The sequence below is a fragment of the Stomoxys calcitrans genome, chromosome 1, assembly GCF_963082655.1.
Source record: "Stomoxys calcitrans chromosome 1, idStoCalc2.1, whole genome shotgun sequence".
NCBI classification, from domain to species: domain Eukaryota; kingdom Metazoa; phylum Arthropoda; class Insecta; order Diptera; family Muscidae; genus Stomoxys; species Stomoxys calcitrans.
In genome coordinates, this window is record NC_081552.1 from 257,816,586 (window position 1) to 257,836,526 (window position 19,941).

Consider the following 19,941-nt stretch of genomic DNA (forward strand, 5'->3'; position numbering starts at 1 on the left):
TGGGGATGAAATAGGATTTGTCCATAATATTCAGTGCTTGGGTATACTTTTGGATGATAAATTGTCATTCGATTTGCACATTGATAATGTTGTCGCCAAGATAACTCTTGGCTTGCGCCAGCTTTATAGCACTGACTTGGTATTATCTCGATATATTAAGGAACGACTGGTTCATGCTCTTATAATGCCACATCTCCTGCACTGCCTTGAGATATAATCTCGCACCACTGCAAGTATTATGTTGAAGGTTAAACTTGCTTTAAATAGAGTAATACGCTACATTTTTTCTGGCAGGTTATTCAATCATATTTCCCCGTTTGTTAAAAGTTTTCTTGGTTAATCCTTCAAAGATTTTGTTAAATAAAGAAATCTGATTATGTTCTACAAAATCTTTAAATCCCGTGATCCAATATTTCTGGTAAATATGTTCTCACTCTATTCGAGTTAATCAAATACTCAAAACAAGAGTTGTACCCCATATGGAAGGGATGTTTTCTATAAGAGTAGCACGTCAACTTAATTTACTTCCTAACTCCATGTGTGTTTCAATTATGCCAATGATATGCCAATGCTGCGCTAAGGAGAGTTGAAGAACTAACTGAGACCTTTTTCAAAACAAAAGCATGCTCTACAGCGTTCTCAATAGTCTATGGGTATGTAGGACACCTTAATCCAATTTGCCAAAGTGCTGATGAAGTTGCATGGCGTAACAGAAATCATGATACACTAGCCGGTCATAGTGTTTTGGATAACAACTCACACTTGCTCAACTTTTTAAAGTTCTGTGCTTTGCATTTCTTATGGCAAAGAAAATGTTGTTTGAGGTGCGTACCGCCCTTAAAGGAAAATTTCAATAAACATTTATGTTTTCTTCCTCTCCAAACTATTTTCAACTTCACAACCAATTATGCCCCCCATTTTTTATATAAGGTATTCCTATTTGGCCTTCTTCAAAAATCAAGTGTTTTAATAGTTAGTAAAAGTTAAAAAGGGCCTTGACAGCCAAGTCTTCTAACATTTTTAATGCAGTTAGTACATTTAGCTACTCAAGGCCTGGTGTTATTATGTGTTAGTCAACTATCGTAAAGGTAGAGGGTTGTAGCAAGATTAGTGAAGATGGAGCGTGATGGTTACAAATGAACCTTAATGGTATCGTTTTTGTGTTTTTCTACTCTTAACAGCTAACTTTACACTTCACTCTGCGTCTGCGCTTCCGCTTGCGGCTGTGGCTCATCATAGGGAGTAGCACCCAAGCCCACATATTGATTATGATTTCGATGTATGAAACCCTTTTGCGGCGAGGCATTGTAATAGACCACTCGTCGTATACCAAAGGGATCCACATAACCAAAACTGCCGGCTTTTTTACTCTCATTCAGTTGTTCTTCTTCATGATACTGGTGAGGTAGAACATAACGGAAACCATTACGCGTCACTGTGACATCGTTGTATTCGGGAGCAACAAGACGTGTACCATATCCACCTTGAGCCACCGGCACACGTCTTCGTTGATAAAGTGGGGGTAAGGGTGGCAATAAACCTCCTTCCAGGGCATTGACATCGTAGGGCAAAGATTGTGGAGGATGGTTGTGGGATTGAGAAACAGAGGCTGGACCATAATAGTAACCCGCTTTGGGGGCAGCTGTAACAAATGGTGCTGGCGTAGAATAATGATAGCCCGATTCGGCACTTCTTCCCACATCATTGGCCGATATGGGAGCGGGATTGATGGGTGCTATGGCAATAGGTCTTATGGGTCTTCGACGTCTACTCTCCACTGGGGGTGCCATTTCTATTGAGGGCACTACTATCAAAGGATTTTGTGGTGAAAGCTGATCACCTTCATGGGAACTATTATGATCTTCACTGGGCTTTTCATTGGGATAATGATCAAAGCCTAGGTAGGGTGTCTGATCAAGTTTACCCGCCTCTGCTGGTGAGATATATCCAAGTATGGGCTTTTCCGTTGTGGTGGGCACCGCTGTGGGAGCAGGGATTTGGCGAACCGGAACATATAGACGGCCACTTGAGCTATCACTGGATATACTGTTCGCCCGACTGCTGCCATGTAGTCCATTTTTACCATCGACTAAGATTCCGGATTGAGCGGGTATCGATTTCGTACTCTTTATGGCATCCTAGAATAAGTTAAGTGAAAAAATTAAAAACATTAATTATTAAAATTAAAAACAATAAAAAAATAAAATGATAAAAGAAATAATAAAAAAAATAAATTTGCATAAAATTGAATGAAATTAATAAATGAAATGAAATGAATGAAGTGAATGAAATGAATGAAATTAATGAAATGAATGAAATGAATGAAATGAATGAAATGAATGAAATGAATGAAACGAATGAAATGAATGAAATGAATGAAATGAATGAAATGAATGAAATGAATGAAATGAATAAAATGAATGAAATGAATGAAATGAATGAAATGAATGAAATGAATGAAATGAATGAAATGAATGAAATGAATGAAATGAATGAAATGAATGAAATGAATGAAATGAATGAAATGAATGAAATGAATGAAATGAATGAAATGAATGAAATGAATGAAATGAATGAAATGAATGAAATGAATGAAATTAATGAAATGAATGAAATGAATGAAATTAATGAAATGAATGAAATTAATGAAATTAATGAAATGAATGAAATGTATGAAATGAAAGAAATGAATGAAATGAATGAAATTAATGAAATTAATGAAATGAATGAAATGAATGAAATGAATGAAATGAATAAAATGAATGAAATAAATGAAATAAATGAAATGAATGAAATGAATGAAATGAATGAAATGAATGAAATGAATGAAATGAATGAAATGAATGAAATGAATGAAATGAATGAAATGAATGAAATGAATGAAATGAATGAAATGAATGAAATGAATGAAATGAATGAAATGAATGAAATGAATGAAATGAATGAAATGAATGAAATGAATGAAATGAATGAAATGAATGAAATGAATGAAATGAATGAAATGAATGAAATGAATGAAATGAATGAAATGAATGAAATGAATGAAATGAATGAAATGAATGAAATGAATGAAATGAATGAAATGAATGAAATGAATGAAATGAATGAAATGAATGAAATGAATGAAATGAATGAAATGAATGAAATGAATGAAATGAATGAAATGAATGAAATGAATGAAATGAATGAAATGAATGAAATGAATGAAATGAATGAAATGAATGAAATGAATGAAATGAATGAAATGAATGAAATGAATGAAATGAATGAAATGAATGAAATGAATGAAATGAATGAAATGAATGAAATGAATGAAATGAATGAAATGAAATGAAATGAAATGAATGAAATGAAATGAAATGAAATGAAAGAAATGAAGTGAGTGAAATGAATTGAAATTAAATAAAATGCTTTACGCTTATTTATTTTTTTTTACTGTATAGTTTTTTTCTATAATATGTTTTTAATCGTAAATTATTTTTTATGATATTTTTTTTATTAAAAAAACTTTTTCAATTTTTCATTTATTCTTTGGTTATACATTCCAATTATCTAGGTTTGCCTTCAAATTTCACTCACCTCAATTGCTGTGCCTTGACCCACATAAAGGACTTTGTTCTTTAAAATTCGATAACCCTGTTTATCGGCTATATAGTCTTTGAGGCGTAGATAACCCGCCGCATCTATCCAGGCCTCGGTGCCTTTAAATTGAAATTAAAAATTTTTTAGAATATAAAACTTTGAAACTTTGTTGAAGTTCGTTCTACTCATACCTATGACAGTGCCATCTTGTAGCCTTTTTTCTTTTCGAAATTGTCCATTATTCGTTTGAAAGCGGAAATATCTTTCCGGACCTTCATCGGTTTGTATGTGATACTGATCGGAGGCAGTTACGCGGGGAATTTCCAAATACACTGTGCATATTAGCAGCTGAAATTGAAAAATTATAGAAAACATTAGGTCATAGTCGGTAAATAAATATTTGAAAAATTCTTAAAAGAAGGTTAAAATAAATAAAAAAAAATAATAAAAATGAAAAATGAATTGGTATGAACCAAACGTCAAGATCCACAATCGGTTTATATGGCAGCTATATCAGGTTAAGAGCCGATTTGAACCATGCTTAGCACAGTTGTTGGAAGTCAGTCAAATCGGACGAGAATTGCGCCCTCTAGAGACTCAAGAAGAAAATACGCAAGATCGGTTTATATGGCAGCTATACCAAAACATGGAACGATTTGGCCCATTTACAATCCCAGCTGACCTACACTAATAAAAAGTATTTGTGCAAATTTTCAAGCGGATAGCTTTACTGCTTCGAAAGTAAGCGTGCTTTCGACAGACAGACGGACGGACAGACGGATGGATATGGCTATATCAACTTAAATTGATATGACGATCAAGAATATATATACTATATGGGGTCTCAGACGCATATTTCGAGGTGTTACAAACAGAATGACGAAATTAGTATACCTCCATCCAATGGTGGGGGGTATAAAAAAACATTTCTTTATCCTGTTTGATTCCCATTGCACACTTTTGTTGTCAAAACAAGTTTCCCAGACAACCCCCCCAAACAAAACAAAAACATTTCAAACCTTAACTCAAAGCTGACAGAAAGTATTCGAAATAACAAAATTTTTGCATTCAAAAACTAACAAAGAGTCTATACGTCACTACAAAGTTTATTTCCATTCATGCCATACAAAATGTCCTCCAAGGAAAAATCTGCAAAAAAACAACAACAGTTACGTTCTGCATCTTCCAGACACACCACAACGCCCACCGTGCAAATTGAAACCGACACCATAGCCAAAATTCGAGCTTCTCGTTTTGCTCGCTCCTCTCGCTATCCAAGACATTCGAAATTTCTGGCCAAAACCGATGAGGAGCAATATCAAATACGCAAAGCCCTCAATGCCTATGTGCGCGAGGAACTGCAGCTGCAGGGTAGAAAAACCTACTTCCAGCGTGTGTATGTTTTGGCTCGAAATTTCGAACCACCAGAGGAAAATCCAAATGACAAAGAAACAGTCTATTCGGCAGCAAAGGGAGCAAGACAACGTGATTTTCGAGTGTTTTTCCAAAAACAAATGGATCGCATTTTCAATGCTCTGGAGAAGAGTAAATGCACCCAGGATATTTTGTCGGGTTTGTTCATTTGCATGGACACCTTCACATATCTCATGATTGAGGGCGATGAGGATATGATGGGTGATTTCTTTTATGAAATGGCAGCTGTGCACGACAGCGTATGGACAGAGTCCAAAGTGTTTATGGTGGAGGACAAAATTGGCGAGGTGAGTGAGATTGGAATCGAACAGAGAAGGCATTATACATGGCTTACTGTATTATTTCGTAATGCAACAACAACAAAAATAATGTTATTTTATATATTCACTTTCGTTGTATGTTTACGTTAGTAGAGCTAAACACATTTCTCATTCACTCATTCATAATCTTTACTTGCCTAACATTATAAATGGATTATAAATGCGCCTTTTATGGGCCCAGAACCTTAAAAGATCGGGCCTTTTATGGGCCCAAAACCTTAAATCAAGAGATCGGTCTATATGACAGCTATATCCAAATCTGGACCGATCTGTGCCATATTGCAGAAGAATGTCAAAGGGCCTAACATAACTCACTGTCCAAATTTTCGGCGATATCGGACAATAAATGCGCCTTTTATGGGCCCAAAACCTAAAATCAAGAGATTTAAGAAGGATGTCGAAGGGCTTAACACAACTCACTATCCCAAATGTTGGCAAATCGGACAATAAATGCGCCTTTTATGGTAGCCACAAAATGATTTTCGAAATACCATGGTGATCAAATTTAGGGGCCTACCAAAAGACTTCGGGACAACTTAGGGCTTTTAAATTTTCCACACGATCTCGCTAACACCTCAGCTCTAGCCATTTCAATGAGATATCTCTACTCGGATATTTTTTACTAGTTTTCTTTCGTTTTCCTCCTACTGTGCAACGGGAGACATTCCACCTTAAGCTGCTATCACACGATATGTGCGTTATAGATGTGCTGTCCCTCTCAGTATTGATAAGATTTTCCTTAGGTACCTCAAATACGAATCGAGCGCGCTCTAGCCGGCATGTTTTCTCACATGTATTGTATTTTTTTTATAGACATTTGTTTAAATGTATGTTCGATGAAATATGAACTCACTTTAATGGAAAGAGTTGCATAATTATTCGAAAAATCAAAAAATTTTTATATACTTTTTTTACATATCACACACGATGTTTACAACTTTCAGAGTTGCTATCATTGAAAACAAATATGACAACACATATCGTGTGATATCAGCAATGTTAAACTTTTCTTTCAATTGAGGAAAAAAATATAATTTTTCACTTTTAGTAAAATTTTTCTGTATATTGAAGGCAAAAAAATTGTCACACGAGTATCCATCGATTGACGAAAATAATTTAATTGTTTTTATTAGTGACACATGGGTGGAATAGGTAATTTTAATTACTCTATCCAAATTGGGGATGGTATGAGCAACGTGGATATAAATTAACTACACCACCTCCAGGAAATCATCGAAATGCTAATGACATGAATATAAAATTATCTGTTTTCGATAGCATCACAAACCGAGAATTTGTCAAGTATGCAGCAAGTCATTTTCATTTTTATACCCACCACCGTAGGAAAGGGGGTATATTCATTTCGGCATTCCGTTTGCAACACCTCGAAATATCATTTCGTCGTAATGTTCTAAGACGATTTAATGATGTCCGTGTGTCGGTCCGTCTGTCTGTCCGTCCGTCTGTTGTAATCACTCTACAGCCTTCAAAAATTGAGATATTGATCTGAAATTTGGCACAGTTATGTCTTTTCGAATCACGCTGGTTAAGTTCTTGAACGGGCCAAATCGGATCATGTTTGGATATAGCTGCTATATAGACCGATATGCCGATAAAGGGTCCAATGCCCAAAAAAACTTTATTTTTCATCCGATTTTGCTGAAATTTGAAACTGTGAGTAATTTTAGGCCTCCCGATAACTGACCCAAATATGGTTCAGATTGGACTATATTTAGATATAGCTAACATATAGACCGATCTCCCGATAAAGGGTCTGAAGACCATAAAAGTTTTATTTTTTAAACGATTTCATTGAAATTTGCAATAGCGGTTTATTTTAAGCTTCCCGACATCTGAAGTGTATATGGTTCAGATCGGACTATATTTAGATATAGCTGTCATATCGACCGATTTGCCGATAAAGGGTCTGAAGCCCATAAAAGCTTTATTTGTTAACCGATTCCGCTGAAATTTGAAAGAGTGAGTAGTTAAAGGCATTCCGACAACTGACCCAAATATGGTTCAGATCGGACTATTTTTAGATATAGCTACCATATAGACCGATCTGCCAAAAAAAGTCTGAAGGCTATTAAAGCTTTTTTTTAACCGATTTCGCTGAAATTTGAAACTGTGAGTAATTTCAGGCGTCGCAACTTCGATCCTAAATATGGTTACGATTGGACTATATTTAGATATAGCTGCCATGTAGACCGATCTCCCGATAAAGGGTCTGAAGGCCATTAAAGCTTTATTTTTTAACCGATTTCGCTGAAATTTGTAAAAGTGCGCAGTTTTAAGTCTCCCAATACCCGACCTATATATGGTTCTGATCGCACTGTATTTAGATATAGCTGACATATATACCGATCTGCCGATAAGGGGACCGAAGGCCATAAAAACTTTATTTCTAACCCGATTTCGCTGAAATTTTAAACAGTGTGTTTTTGTGCGCCTCACGATATCCGACCTTAATATGGGTCAGGTCGGTGTATAATTGGATATATTGGGTTGCCCAAAAAGTAATTGCGGATTTTTCATATAGTCGGCGTTGACAAATTTTTTCACAGCTTGTGACTTTGTAATTGCATTCTTTCTTCTGTCAGTTATCAGCTGTTACTTTTAGCTTGCTTTAGAAAGAAAGTGTAAAAAAAGTATATTTGATTAAAGTTCATTGTAAGTTTTATTAAAAATTCATTTACTTTCTTTGAAAAAATCCGCAATTACTTTTTGGGCAACCCAATAGCTGCCTAAAATACAAAATTGAATAGTGACATATATATTAGATCACTCAATGTCCGTGCCGAATTCGGGTGCTTATCAAATTTTCACCGGATTGTGACGAAATGGGGTTTACATATATACCCAAGATGGTGGGTATACAAAGTTCGGCCCGGCCGAAGTTAATGCCTGTTTTACTTGTTAACTTTAAGTCACATTCAATCATTTAAAAAATTTAAATTTTATTAATTGAATGCCTTAATATCTTCCTGCAATTTCAGACCTATTTTAGTGTCTTCCATTGTCGTCGCTCACCCGTCATCAACATCAATGAGAAGTTTCCTCCCTCCACCCCCAGTGATGTCAATTCAATGAAGGTGCAGCATTTCAAGATAAAAGAAAAAATGCTGCAAGTGGCTGAGACCTTTGCCCATCACATAAAACAGTGCGATGAAATCGATGTAGAAAGCACTCTGCCGGCTGATCCCTACAACAAACTGCTGCCCGAAGTACAACGCATTGAATTGGTACTCAAGTCGGATAGATTCTATCACAATGTCAAGGACTTTGCGAAAACCTATCGCCTTATACCCACACATCAGGATGAAGAGTCCCTCTTTTGGCCCATACAAAACAACTACACACCCATGGGAATATTCGAAAGATCGCCATATGATGTTAATTTAACCTACAACGATTATGGCAAAGCGCAGCACGACAATACTCAGCTACCGAGGCAAGAAGGCGAAGAGAAGCTTGACAATGAAGAAAACTAATCTGCCCCCAAACAAGATCACCTACATTCAGGCATTTCATAGATAATAATTAATTGTTGGCTCAAGGAGTTTTTGAGCTTTTCTAAACTTGGTATTAAGCATTTCCATTGAATTGTGCTTGGAATTTGAAATGTTATGCAAGTTTTTGCCCAGCTAGTAGCTACTCCCATGTGAAAAAATTGTAAGAAAAAACATACAGAAAAAAAATCTATCTTGAAAAATCCTATGTACGTACGTGAGTCCTCATTCCATTTTGTTGTGAAAAACAACAACCACCTCAATGTTGGTTAGTTGGCTGCCTGACTTATGATCGACTTATGGACTTATGGACTACTGCCTGAATGTTGTAGGCATTGTCATTCTACTGGTTTTGTTTTGGTTTTTTTTTCTCTCTTTCTCGTTTCTTTTCCAAAACCTACTACAGTTCCACAAAATATGATCTCACTTTAGTTGCAATTTATAATTTCACGAAAACAAAAAAATCGAATCAAACATGAGACTCATATTCGTTTACAGCGGCAAGTATCATGAGTTTGGAGGCTTGGAAACACAACCAAACACTTGATGTGGAAACTTAGTTTTTACTTTCAAATGCGTTGTAGGCGTTTCAATGTTTGAAACTTTTTTTTTTCTATTATTTTTTATGATACTTCAGAGAATGCAAATTGCTGTGGCGCTTATCAAGAGTGTGTCATAAGAAAATTTTTGAATATCCGCAATGCTAAACTATTCTAGTTTACCATAATGAAGACAAGGTTAGGTAAGTGTGGCAGTCCTTTACAGACTCACTTATACAATTTTAAGTCCATGGTGATACCACAGTAGCGACAGACCAAGGCTTCTGGCGGAAATCGAATCCACGACCCCTGTACTGGTAATCCAAGCACGCTACCAAATCTGCCACCGGGGAGCCCTAGATAAAGACAATAAACACTCAATTTGGCTTGGTATATGCGTTTGGTTTAATTTTTATAAGAAGTTTTCAATTCAAAACAGCCCCAGAAACTAAATTAAATTAAACAAGTAAAAACAAAAAAATATTCGGCCGGGCCGAATCTTATATACCCTCCACCACGCATAGCAGTTGTCGAGTTCTTTTCCCGGCATCTCTTCTTAGGCAAAAAAAAAGGATAAAAGAAAAGAATCGCTCTGCTATTAGAGCGATATCAAGATATTGTCCGGTTCGGACCACAACTAAATCATATGTTGAAGACCTGTGTAAAATATCAGCCAATTCGAATAAGAATTGCGCTCTTTGGGGGCTCAAGAAGTAAAATAGGGAGTTCGATTTATATGCGAGCTGTATCAGGCTATAGACCGATTCAGATCATAATAAACACGTATGTTGATGGTCAAGAGAGAAGTCGTTGTACAAAATTTCAGCCAAAACAGATGAGAATTGCGCCCTCTAGAGGCTAAAGAAGTTAAGATTCAAGACCGGTTTATATGGCAGCTATATTAGGTTATGAACCGATATAAACTATACTAAGCACAGTGGTTGAAAGACATAATAAAAGACCTCATGCAAAATTTCAGCCAAATCGGATGAGAGTTGCGCCCTCTAGAGGCCTAAGAAGTCAAGACCCATCCTCGGTTTATATGGCAGCTAAATCAGGTTATGAACCGATTTGAACTCCATTTGACACAGTTGTTGAAACTCATAATAAAATACGCCATGCAAAATTTCAGCCAAATCGGATGAGAATTGCGCCCTCTAGAGGCTAAATAAGTCAAGATTCAAGAACGGTTTATATGGCACCTATATCAGGTTATGAACCGATTTGAACTAAACTTTGCACAGTTGTTGAATGTGCACGTGCAAAATTTCAGTCAAATCGGAGGAGAATTGCGCCCTCTAGAGGCTCAAGAAGTCAAAACCCAAGATCGGTTTATATGGCAGCTATATCAGGTTATGAACCGATATGAACTATACTAACCACAGTGGTTGAAAGACATAACAAAAGACCTCAAGCAAAATTTCAGCCAAATCGGATGAGAATTGCGCCCTCTAGAGGCTAAATAAGTCAAGATTCAAGACCGGTTTATATGGCAGCTATATCAGGTTATGAACCGATTTGAACTAAACTTTGCACAGTTGTTGAAAGTGACAGCAAAACACCATGTGCTAAATTTCAGTCAAATCGGACGAGAATTACGCCCTCGAGAGGCTCAAGAAGTTGAGACCCCAGATCGGTTTATATGACAGCTATATCAGGTTATAAACCGATTTGAACCATACTTAATAAAGTTGTTGGCAGTAATACCAAAACACCTCATGCAAAATTTCAGTCAAATCGGACGAGAATTGCGCCCTTTAGAGGCTCAAGAAGTCAAGACCCCAGATCGGTTTATATAGCAGCCATATAAGGTTATTAACCGATTTCAACCATTCTTAGCACAGTTGTTGGAAGCGATAGCAAAACACCACGTACTAAATTTCAGTCAAATCGGACGAGAATTACGACCTCTAGAGGCTCAAGAAATCAAGACCCCAGATCGGTTTATATGGCAGCCATATCAGGTATATGGCAGCTATATCAGGTTATTAACCGATTTCAACCATTCTTAGCACAGTTGTTGGAAGTGATACCAAAACATCACGTGCAAAATTTCAGTCAAATCGAAGGAAAATTTGCGCCCTCTAGAGGCTCAAAAAGTCAAGACCCATCCTCGGTTTATATGGCAGCTATATCAGGTTATGAACCGATTTGAACCCCATTTGGCACAGTTGTTGAAACGCATAATAAAATACGCCATGCAAAATTTCAGCCAAATCGGATGAGAATTGCGCCCTCTAGAGGCTAAAGAAGTCAAGACCCCAGATCGGTTTATATGGCAGCCATATCAGGTATATGGCAGCTATATCAGGTTATGAATCGATTTTAATTAAACTGTGCACAGTTGTTGGAAGTGATACCAAAACATCAAGTGCAAAATGTCAGTCAAATCGGAGGAGAATTGCGCCCTCTAGAGGCTAAAGAAGTCAAGACCCAAGATCGGTTTATATGGCGGCTATACCAGATTATAAACCGATTTGAACCATTCTTAGCACAGTTGTTGGAAGTGATAGCAAAACACCACGTTCTATATTTCAGTCAAATAGGATGAGAATCGCGCCCTCTAGAGGCTCAAGAAGTCAAGACCCCAGATCGGTTTATATGGCAGCCATATCAGGTTATTAACCGATTTCAACCATTCTTAGCACAGTTGTTGGAAGCGAAAGCAAAACACCACGTACTAAATTGCAGTCAAATCGGATGAGAATTACGCCCTCTAGAGGCTCAAGAAGTCAAGACCCAAGATCGGTTTATATGGCAGCTATATCAAAACATTGACCGATTTGAACCATACTTAGCAGGGTTGTGAAAAGTGATATCAAAACATCACGTGCAAAATTTAAGTAAAATCCGACGATAATTGCGCCCTCTAGAGGCCAAGATCGGTTTATATAGCAGCTATATCAAAACATGAACCGATTTGGCCCATTTACAATCCCAACCGACCTACACTAATAAAAAGTATTTGTGCAAAATTTCAAGCGGCTAGCTTTACTCCTTCGAAAGTTAGCGTGTTTTCGACAGACAGACTAACGGACGGACGGACGGACAGGCGGACGGTCGGACAGGCGGACGGACGGACAGGCGGACGGACGGACAGGCGGACGGATGGACAGGCGGACGGACATGGGTAGTTCAACTTAGAATGAGATGACGATCAAGAATTTATATACTTTCGATTTGTTACAAGCAGAATGACGAAATTAGTATACCCCCAACCTATGGTGGAGGGTATAAAAAGCAATTTCCTTTAAAATGCAATAACCTCATGACCTCTGCTACAGTAAATTTTATACAAAACCCAAACAAATGACAAATGATCATTCGTAAATCACTCGTTATGTGAATAGTTTACGCCAAAATAAAAAAAAAAACCATTTCAAAGCCTCTACAGCATCCATGCAACAATGTCTGTTATTAAAACACAGCAATCTGTGGCACCGCTGCAACAATTGCAGGCTTTTGTTGCTTCCGTTTATCATTTTTTCTGGTGCAACCGATGAAGTGTCTGCAGCATGATTGGTTCAAGTCACAGTTTATGTTGATGCAGTTGCTGGTCTGTCTTCGCAAACTGGTTGCTTTGCCACAATGACAACAACAACAACAACATCAAGTTTAGTAGACATAACAAAGAGTTGCGCAATATTTAAAAAAGAAACTGCATGAGACGCATTGCCACATCCATGGGTGAGTTTTGTCTTATTTTCGGGAAGTTTTTCTTCTCCTATTAGTTTTTGGAGGGAACCACAATTTTCACCGCCTGTTTCAGAGTAAACAAGGCGCTTGTTTGTTGTATTTATAAAATGGAGAAAAACGTTGTGTAAACAAAACGATTTGCCAAAGTAACACGTTCCCTGATGTTGTTGCTGTTTGATTGCAATGCTTGCAAAAACAAACTGCAGCATCATCCATGTTCAACTTCACCTTGACTCTGACGGTTGGAGATGATGTTAGTCATCGATGTTAGCTGCACAGTGAAAAGAAGAGGTTTTTGAATAATTTTTAGAATATGATCTCGAGCTGGAAATGTTCGAAAAATCAAGAAAAGATTTTAAAGATCAAAATAAAAGGGGGCAAGCAGACAAACCAAAAGAATCGGCTCCAAGCTGTACTGTAAATCAATGCGTCCTTAGCACTTGCAGTGACATTCAAAGTTGATGTGTTTGTTGTTCTCATCATTGATGTTCAGTTTGTATCGAAATAGTGGAAAGTAAGGCTTTCTTCTCTCTCACTGCGCTAGAAAGAGTTAGAGGACTTATTGAGCCCTGTTTCGAAACATAAGCGTGTTTCGCGTGCTCTACACCATTCTCAATAGTCTTTGGGTGTGAAGGGCACCTTAATCAATTTGTCAAAGTTGTTGATGTAGACGCATAGCCTATCAGAAATCGCGATCCACCATGCCAGTCAAAGTGTTTTCAATCATAACACAGTTGCCAAACTTTAAAGATTTTTGCTGTGCTATTCTTTGAACAGAAAGCATTCAATATGATCTCGAGCGGGCAATGTTTGGAAAAAGATATCTTTATACCCTACACCACTACTGTGGTACAGGGTATATCGGTCATTGATAAGTATACCGATCAACTCAGAATCACTTTCTGCTTTGATTGGCTGTCTGTCCGTCCGTCCGTCCATGTTAATTTGTGTACAAACTACAGGTCGAAATTTCATTTTTCATTTTCAGTCTTCAAATTTGGTACGGGCATATATTTCGGCCTAGAGACGAAGCCTATTTAAATTGGAAAAAATCGGTTCAGATTTGGATATAGCTCCCGTATATATGTTCGTCCAATTTGCAGTAATAATAAAATGGTCATTTGTTAAGCGATTCTCTTGAAATTTGGTAGGAAGGATTTTCTCTTGATTTTTAACATTACTGGTGAATTTCATAGAATTCAGTCCAGATGTAGAAAAAGCTCAACTATTGTATAAAAATTAAATTGTTGCGCTTTGTTTGTTTGTTTCTTCGTTTCTTAGTTTGTTTGTCTGCTACGTACATTTTCATGAAATTTTCCCAGATGGTAGAGTTTGAGGGTACTACATTTATTGATATCCAAAGGGGGGATAGGACCCTCCCCCTTGTTTTTTTTCTTAGTTTGTTTGTCTGCTACGTACATTTTCATGAAATTTTCACAGATGGTAGAGTTTGAGGGTACTAAATTTTTTGGTATCCAAAGGGGGGTAGGACCCTCCCCCTTGCCCCAATTTTCAAAAACGCCACATATCGGAGATGAGTGCACCGATTTAAGCGAAATTATGTATGCCTCATTTTGGTACCCCAAAAACACGAAATTGGTATAGATTTTGGGGTCAAATAACCTGGGGGGACGCCCCATCCTAAAACCCACCCGAATGGACATGTTTGGCGATTGGGACAATATGGGTATCAAACGAAAGGTATTTAAGAGTAGAGTACGAACTTGGTATACAAATTTCATCCAAAGTGTTCGGGGGGTCCCCCACTTCCAAAAAACTCCCCAACAGGACTCTTTCACCGCTTTGGTGAATATGGATATCAAATGAAAGATATTGAAAAGTAGAGTACAAATCTGAGATACAAATTTATTCCTTCGTGTCTGAGGGGCCTCTATGAATAAACTAAAATTGAATCCCACAGTACTCATATCTGTAGTTCTATGGTGGAGTATCCATTATGTTATGACATTATTAGAATCCACCTTGGATTGTTCATCTCATTCCTTACTAACATATTCCTTGGAATTTAGAGTATGTTGTTGGAATTTGCAGAGTACTAGAACAAAGTCTTAATAGAAGAACATCAGTTTATTTCATTGATGGCACCACTATGCACATACCCAACAAACTCCCTACAGTGCAACCAGAAACTGCTATCGCCAACAGTTGCATCACTCTAAACTCACATCACGGTTGACAATATGCACAATAACAGCAACTTGTTTGCCACTGTCGATGAAAATCCATTGAATTTTCTCAATGAAAATCAATGCAGTGAAAAACAAGTTCTCCATAATTTTAGGTTCGCAAAATCATAGTGGAAATATGACATGCGCTGCATTGCCTTGTCAGCTTGGGGTTTATCTCATGACGGAATATGACCACAAATTATTTGCTTAATACGAACAAAATATTTAATGATTGATTTAAAAGGCATTCCATTAACAGATCACGTATTGCACGAACCATAAATTAAATGTAAAATCGTTTCGTTGTCATCGTTAATTGCAACAAAAAAAAATGCAATCGTTGAACTTTCTCACCAAATCAGGCTTTCATTTAATTTGTGAATAAGCGATAATTGTAACAATGATGCAAACGACAGGATGCTTAAGGAGGTAATCCAAAGCAAAGAAAAAGATAATAACATGCACATTTAAGTGTCATTGGTTTAAGTGCCGACTTGTAGGGGCATAGCACATTTATGATACACGACTCGAGCAATGCCATCATTAAAGAGTACCTATTAAAAAAGCGTTTCTGATCGTGTTGGTAATAAAATACCGCCGCTTTCATGCATACATTCAGTCCCAAAATTCCTTGAATGATAAGAATAAACATTTTTCTCTCACTTCAAATTAAATCAAAACTTCCCAATTATGATATTAAAATTTTGCCATGTCCGTCCGTCCGTCTGTCTGTCGAAAGCACGCTAACTTTCGAAGGAATAAAGCCAGCCGCTTGAAATTTTGCACAAACACTTCTTATTTGTGTAGGTCAGTTGGGATTGTAAATGGGCTATATCGGTCCATGTTATGGTGTAACTACCATATAAACCGATCTCGGGTCTTGACTTCTTGAGCCACTAGAGGGCACAATTTTTATCCGATTTGGCTGAAATTTTGCATGTGTTTTGTTATGACTTCCAACAACTGTGCTGAGTATGGTTGAAATCGGTTCATAACCTGATACAGCTGTCATATAAACTGATTGACTTCTTGAGCCACTAGAGAGCACAATTCTTACCCTATTTGGCTGAAATTTTGCTTGAGGTGTTTTATTACGAATAACTGGTTCAAATATGTTTCAAAGCGGTCCATAACCTGATATAGCTGCCATATTAAACGATCTCGGGTCTTGACTTTTTGAGCCACTAGAGAGCATAATTCTTATCTTATTTGGCTGAAATTTTGCATGATGTGTTTTATTACGAATAAAGAATCTGTGCAAAGTATCTCTATTTTTAAAAACTGTAGGGTGATTTCAACAGACAGACGGACGGACATGGCTAGATGGTCTTAGATTTTTACGCTAATCAAGAATATATATACTTTATAGGGTCGGAAATGGATATTTCGATGTGTTGCAAACGGAATGACAAAATGATTATACCCCCATCCATTGGTATGGGTATAGATGCACTGAAAAGCCATTGTGCTAAAATACCGGCAGATTACATTATTACAGCTTATTGTTCGTTCTTTGACCAACTAAGAGCAATTGTCAAGTCAAAAGGGGGTCATAAAGAGCAAAGGGAAAAGATTCTGAAATTTTGATTACTTCCACACATTTTTTTCATTTAAAATAAGAAATACATACACAGAAAACATATGTGATCTTTTGGATTGGTAACACTTTCTCTCAGCTATCCGGTATAATCATGGCAATCAAGTTCGCCCAACCTTGCCGAAAAAAAATCTTATGCTATTTCAAGAATTTTTGATTTTTTTTTCAATTCTGTGTTATTTTTATTGTATTTAAGTCAGTGTTAAAAAAAAGTTTCGAACCTCTTTAATATCCCTCCCAGTTTTATTCTCCTATGATGTTTCATACTTGAACTTACAAATCGTTATGGAAATTTCATTGGTAGTCATTCGAACCTTAAAAAATATAGCCCCTCTTCTCCTTTGCCCCTCTTGATTTTGATTTACAGATCTAGACGACGTACAAATGTCGTTCTCGCGTACTTCCATGGGCACAAATGACACTTTATAGAGAACACGTCAGGTCTCAAGCCCAGATGTCAACCTACGCAAGTTGATGTGGGTAGCTCCATGTATTTGTATGTGCAACTTAGCAATAACTACTAATTTCCAACATATAACCATGTTTATTAGGGTGTAATGAAGAAAAAGAAAAAACAAAATGAGAACAAGTAAAAGCGTGCTAAGTTTGTCGAGTGCTTTCCTTGTATCTCTTTTTAGATAAACAAATGATAAAAGAAAAGAATTGCTTTTCTAATTGAATTGAATGTTGGAGACCACAGTAGAAGTATATGTGTAAAATTTCAGCCAAATCGAGTAGGATTGGGCCTTTTTGGGGGCTCAAGAAGTAAAATAGGGAGATCGGTTTATAGCGGAGCTGTATCAGGCTAAGGACCGATTCAGACCATATCTGCCGAACTTAGGACGCTCTTACTTGTTATACCCACCACAGAAGGATAGGGGTATATACAATGAGTAAGGTTAAAGCCTTCGACATACTTCATCAATATGGCACAGATCGGTCCAGATTTAGATATAGCTGCCATATAGACCGATATCTCGATTTAAGGTTTTAGGTCCATAAAAGGCGAATGTTTTGTCCGATGTCGCCGAAATTTGGGACAGAGAGTTGTTTTAAGCCCTTCGACATATTTCTTCACTTTGGCCCAAATCGGTTCAGATTTAGATATAGCTGCCATATAGACCGATATCTCGATTTAAGATTTTGGGCCCATAAAAAGCGCATTTATTGTCCGATTTTGCTGAAATTTGGGACAGTGAGTTAAGTTAAGCCCTTCGACATACTTCTGCAATATAGCACAGATCAGTAAAGATTTGTTTATAGCTGCCATATAGACCGATATCTCGATTTAAGGTTTTGGGGCCATAAAAGGCGAATTTTTTGTCCGATGTCGTTGAAACTTAGGGCAGTGAGTTGTTTTAAGCCCTTCGACATATTTCTGCAATATGGCACAGATCGGTTCAGATTTGGATATAGCTGCCATATAGACCGATATCTCGATTTAAGGTTTTAGATCCATAAAAGGTGAATTTTTTGTCCGATGTCGCCGAAATTTGGGACAGAGAGTTGTTTTAAGCCCTTCAACATATTTCTACAATATGGCACAGATCGGTCCAGATTTGGATATAGCTGCCATATAGACCGATATCTTGATTTAAGGTTTTAGATCCATAAAAGGCGAATTTTTTGTCCGATGTCGCCGAAATTTGGGACAGTGAGTTGTTTTAAGCCCTTCGACATATTTCTGCAATATGGCAAAGATCGGTCCAGATTTGGATATAGCTGCCATATAGACCGATATCTCGATTTAAGGTTTTGGGGCCATAAAAGTCGCATTTATTGTCCGATTTTGCCAAAATTTGGGACAGTGAGTTAGGTTAAGCCCTTCGACATACTTCTGCAATATGGCACAGATCGGTCCAGATTTGGATATAGCTGTCATATAAACCGATCTCTCGATTTAAGATTTTGGGCCCATAAAAGGCGCATTTATTGTCCGATGTCGTTGAAATTTAGGGCAGTGAGTTAGGTTAAGCCCTTCGATATACTTCTGCTGATCGATCCAGATTTGGATATAGCTGTCATATAGACCGATCTCTCGATTTAAAATTTTGGGCCCATAAAAGGCGCATTTTTTGTCCGATGTCGCCGAAATTTTGGGGCAGTGAGTTAGCTTAAGCCCTTCGACATACTTCTTCAATATGGCACAGATCGGTGCAGATTTGGATATAGCTGCCGTATAGACCGATATCTCGCTTTAAGGTTTTGGGCCCATAAAAGGCGCATTTATTGTCCGAAGTTGTCGAAATTTGAGACAGTGGTTTGTTATAATGAACTTTTAAGAAATAGAATGAACTTTTTAGGAAATATCCCATATTAACGATCTTTTAGAATGCACTCTACTCTGCTCTTGATTAAAGTTGTGTTTGAAAAAAATTTCGATCCACCCTAATGTAGGTATTAATCTTACAAATATTTCGCTACTCTTCTGAACAAAGAACAATTGAACGACATAATAAATCTCAATATGACCATGGTGGGGCCACCCAATATACACAGAGGAATATATGGACATTTTAAGATTTGTCATATATTGGGTTGCCCAAAAAGAAAGTAAATGCATTTTTAATAAAACTTAGAATGAACTTTATTCAAATATACTTTTTTTACACTTTTTTTCTAAAGCAAGCTAAAAGTAACAGCTGATAACTGACAGAAGAAAGAATGCAATTACAGAGTCACAAGCTGTGAAAAAATTTGTCAACGCCGACTATATGAAAAATCCGCAATTACTTTTTGGGCAACCCAATATTAAAGACTGCTTTGGATACATTCTGAGGAGTCTCAAACATTACTCTGTTCTTGATTAAAGTTATTTTTTACAAACATTTCTATCCACCCTTATGTAGGTATTAATCCTACAGATATTTCGCTACCCTTCTGAACAAAGAACAATTGAACGACACAACAAATCTCAGTGTCACCATGGTGGGGGGCCACCCAATATACTTACCTACCAATTCGCCAGTTTCTAGTTTGGGCCTGTTTGCTTGCCATGTAATTCCTGGTGTCATTGGTGTTCTTTGTATTATTTTTTTAACCAAAAACCCACACTTGTGGCACTCTTCTGAT

General features: G+C 37.1%; 2 protein-coding genes across 2 annotated transcripts in view; one reads left to right on the forward strand and one right to left on the reverse strand.

Moving 5' to 3' along the window:
• Positions 1-549: 549 nt before the first annotated feature.
• LOC106084448 (uncharacterized) overlaps positions 550-19,941 on the reverse strand; it is a 78,406-nt gene continuing 59,014 nt past the window's right edge. Inside the window, exons 2-4 of the mRNA XM_013248137.2 lie at positions 3,774-3,930; positions 3,580-3,701; positions 550-2,138 (exon numbers count right to left, since the gene is read on the reverse strand). Coding sequence (XP_013103591.2) covers positions 1,188-2,138; positions 3,580-3,701; positions 3,774-3,930 — 1,230 coding nt within the window. The 3' untranslated portion in view covers positions 550-1,187. The remainder of the gene's footprint in view (positions 2,139-3,579; positions 3,702-3,773; positions 3,931-19,941) is intronic.
• On the forward strand, positions 4,616-9,060 carry LOC106084449 (uncharacterized). Its single transcript, XM_013248138.2, has 2 exons — positions 4,616-5,303; positions 8,336-9,060. Exons 1-2 carry the CDS (start codon positions 4,701-4,703, stop codon positions 8,828-8,830), a joined length of 1,098 nt encoding a protein of 365 aa, XP_013103592.2. The 5' UTR covers positions 4,616-4,700; the 3' UTR covers positions 8,831-9,060.

Excerpts from the sequence above, each read along its gene's own strand:
- LOC106084449 (XM_013248138.2), top strand. The coding sequence starts at position 4,701 with ATGCCATACAAAATGTCCTCCAAGGAAAAATCTGCAAAAAAACAACAA. Across the intron at positions 5,304-8,335 it reads TGGAGGACAAAATTGGCGAG|ACCTATTTTAGTGTCTTCCA; the intron begins GTGAGTGAGATT and ends CTGCAATTTCAG.